The following is a 3,412-nucleotide window of genomic DNA, read 5'->3' on the forward strand; positions in this document are numbered from 1 at the left end:
CTCCGATCGTTCGTTTATCCGGCGAGTGGGCAACTTCTTCCGGTTCTGTCCGGTGCGGCTTCCGCGGCCTCCGCTGTTCTTTTGGCTCTCTGGCGACTCCTCTCGGGGGCTGTTGGTTATGGGCCCTGGTGCGCAGCCGCGGTGGGCGTCACAACGTCCTTGAGGCTCCGGACGTCCTCCTGCTGGCCACGTCATCAGCTGCCGAGCCAACCGCCTCTTTGGGATGTCGCTGCCTCTCTTCATCGCCTCCATGCTGACCGCCGTCGTGTCGCCACCGCTTCTCAATTCCTCGCTCGGCTGGAGCCCAATTTCGAGGGAGGAGTACCCCCCTGTCCTCCTACGGACAGGTACCCATTTACCTAATTGCCCCGAGGGGCTTTCGGACTGCTGGGTTGGCAGGAGCTGGGGCAAGGGTCGGGAGCTCACCCCGACCACAGTGGTATTCGAACCGCTGTTACAGCTGTTTGAGATGACTATTTCTACAGGCATTTAACTGCCTGTGCCACCGCCCCCCCTTTTAATCCTCTTCCCTGTTCCCGCTTGCTTGCAGCTCGGCAGCTTGCCGTAAACATGCCAGGGAGGTCGTGGGAACTAGACGCCTTTTTCAGTCTGGCCTTGTGACGTACGTAGGGAGGGCTTGGGGTCCATATTTGGTGTGAATTTTTCTGCTCTCAGGAAACCCCGCGACTCTCCCGCTCATTATGTAACCTCCCGCCGGGAGTCTTCCCGCCCGCGCGCTCGAAGTTCATTTGCTTAGCTACTTGCCTTGCCCAGCTATATGTATGGGGATGTTCCCGCCCTCTAGTTATTCCTAACAATAATCCTGTGGACATGGTACCAGTCTTGTACGCTAGCCTTCTACTGAACCTCACTGGGGTAGCTCCAAAACCTCCGCCGTGCTCAGAGGCTGAAGGAAGTCACAGGACCCAACCACTTTCCCTCCCCCCGCCCCCATCGCCTGAGATCCCTGGCCTTTTCAGCACACCATGTTCCACCCAGCGACGGACGGCCTCCTCCCGGCAAGCTGTCTCTCCACTGAAACCCAGAGACGTCTGCAGCTGCCACCGAGATCACTTTAACAACCCCGTGGGGGGGGGGGCTGGGCTGCGCTGTCTTTCTGCCGGACGGGCCTTGGCAATTAAGCGCAAGGATTTGACCTTTGGAGGGAATGACAGTCGCTTTGGGCTGAGTCGTTCCCGGCTGCCGGGCTGTAACTGTGAAGGGCTTTGCTTTCGGAGTCAACGCAAAGCGCACGCACATGCCCGGCTAGGGGGCTTTCACAGCAGCAGAGGAACGGAATGCTCCAAACACCCGCCTGCTCCAGTCGGAGGCCCCAGGGCCACGGGCGGTGAGAACACTTTTTTCCTGGCTGAGACACACCTGCTGCTCAAAATCCGAATCTGCAAAGAGTGACGAACACATGGGATTCACTGCCACAGGAGGTGGTGGCGGCTACAAGCATGGACAGCTTCAAGAGGGAATTGGGTAAACATATGGAGCAGAGGTCCATCCATGGCTATTAGCCACAAGGTATAGACAGGAACTCTCAGTCTGGGGCAAGGGATGCTCTGTATTCTTGGTGCTTGGGGGGGGGGCAACAGTGGGAGGGCTTCTAGTGTCCTGGCCCCACTGATGGACCTCCTGGTGGCACCTGGTATTTTGGGCCACTGTGTGACACAGAGTGTTGGACTGGATGGGCCACTGGCCTGATCCAATATTGGCTTCTCTTATGTTCTTATGTATTGGATAAACATATAGAGCAGAGGTCCATCAGTGGCCCGTGTTAGCCACAAGGTATAGAGAGGGGGGCAAGGGATTGTTGGTGTTCTTGGTGTTTGGGGGGGGGGGACCGCGGGAGGGCTTCTAGTGTCCTGGCCCCACTGCTGGACCTCCTGATGGCACCTGGTATTATGGGCCACTGTGTGACACAGAGTGTTGGACTGGATGGGCCATTGGCCTGATCCAGCATTGGCTTGTCTTATGTTCTTATGTATTGGCAGGACTATTTTTGGGCAGGAACGCACAGGAACGGAGTTCCGGCTGGCTCCCCAGTTGACCAAGCCCAGCAGGAACTCATTAGCATAATAGGCCACACCCAATAGCAGAAACTCATTAGGATTGGCTACATTAGGGGTGTGTGGCCTAACATGCAAAGGAGTTCCTGCTACAAAAAAAGGCCCTGGGTTTGGACAACAAACAAGGTAAACAGAATAACAAGCAAAAGGTGGGTGTGGCTGGATGACCACGCTTCTGGTAACATGTGGGTGCGGCCTAATGTGCTAATGAGCTGTGCTGTCAGGGGTGTTGCCCAATATGCTAATGAGTTCCTGCTGTGGGGTGTGGCCTATTATGCTAATGAGTTCCTGCTGGGCTTTTTCTACAAAAAGAGCCCTGTGTATTGGATAAACATATAGAGCAGAGGTCCATCAGTGGCCCATGTTAGCAAAAAGGTATAGATAGGAAATCTCGGTATGGGGCAAGGGATGCTCTGTATTCTTGGTGCTTGGGGTGGGGGGCAACAGAGTGTTGGACTGGATGGGCCATTGGCCTGATCCAACATTGGCTTCTCTTATGTTCTTATGAGCAACCGGCCAGACCCGTACAATCAGCCCCCCTCCCTCCCTGTGTGCCAGTAACATCAACGTCCCTTTTCCCAGGTTCCACACCTTCCCGAAGCTGCCTTTCCCCAGAACCATCAGGAAGTTGAAGTCGGACAGCTTCATGCGGTCGCGGTTCCCGTTGTTGTTGAATTTGGAGATGGCGTTCAGCGTCCTCTCCTCTGCCGCTTTGCATCCGGGACCGACCCTGGCTCTCTAAAATGGGGATGAAATCAAAAGGCCGGGAAAGGATAAGAAAACCACATTGGGGGAATCAGAACGTTGGCTTCCATTTCAGGCCCGCGGCTGGGCAGAACCAAGGAAGGTCTTCTTGAACGTACAACGGCAACGGCATGAGAGGGGTGTGATTTTCTTTTTTAAAAAGCCACAATTCTCTGCACAAAACACACACAATTATTCCAGAGGGCTTTCCTGCACGGATAATAATGATTTACAAAGTCACCTGGAGAAACGGTTAAGGGCTGTGGTCTCTACGACTGCATTTAGCTTGCTGAAAAAAGGATCCTACCAACCTACGAATTTTGTTATGGAATCCCTCTGTACAGGGATATCCAGCACTCCAAAACAGCACCACATTTCCTCCCTAAAATGAACCCCTACATTCAGCGGCACTAACTAATCCTCTGAATCCCAGAGCAAGGAGGCAACATCAGGGGAAGGCCTATTATGCTAATGAGTTCCTGCTGGGCTTTTTCTACAAAAAGAGCCCTGCTGCCCACAACAGAGAATGTGCCAACATGGGTCTCCCGTCCTCCCATTTTATCTTCACAACAACCCTGAGAAGTGGGTCAGGC

The 3,412-nt window shown here is 54.2% G+C and overlaps 1 protein-coding gene across 1 annotated transcript in view; it reads right to left on the reverse strand.

Moving 5' to 3' along the window:
• Nucleotides 1-3,412, reverse strand: part of LOC107106337 (protein kinase C beta type-like) — a gene marked incomplete at its 5' end in the record, with an annotated part of 104,111 nt that overhangs the window by 79,458 nt on the left and 21,241 nt on the right. Inside the window, 1 exon segment of the mRNA XM_015406472.1 lies at nucleotides 2,667-2,813. Coding sequence (XP_015261958.1) covers nucleotides 2,667-2,813 — 147 coding nt within the window.

The sequence above is a fragment of the Gekko japonicus genome, unplaced genomic scaffold (assembly GCF_001447785.1).
Source record: "Gekko japonicus isolate JY-2015 unplaced genomic scaffold, Gekko_japonicus_V1.1 scaffold4095, whole genome shotgun sequence".
Taxonomy (NCBI): Eukaryota; Metazoa; Chordata; class Lepidosauria; order Squamata; family Gekkonidae; genus Gekko; species Gekko japonicus.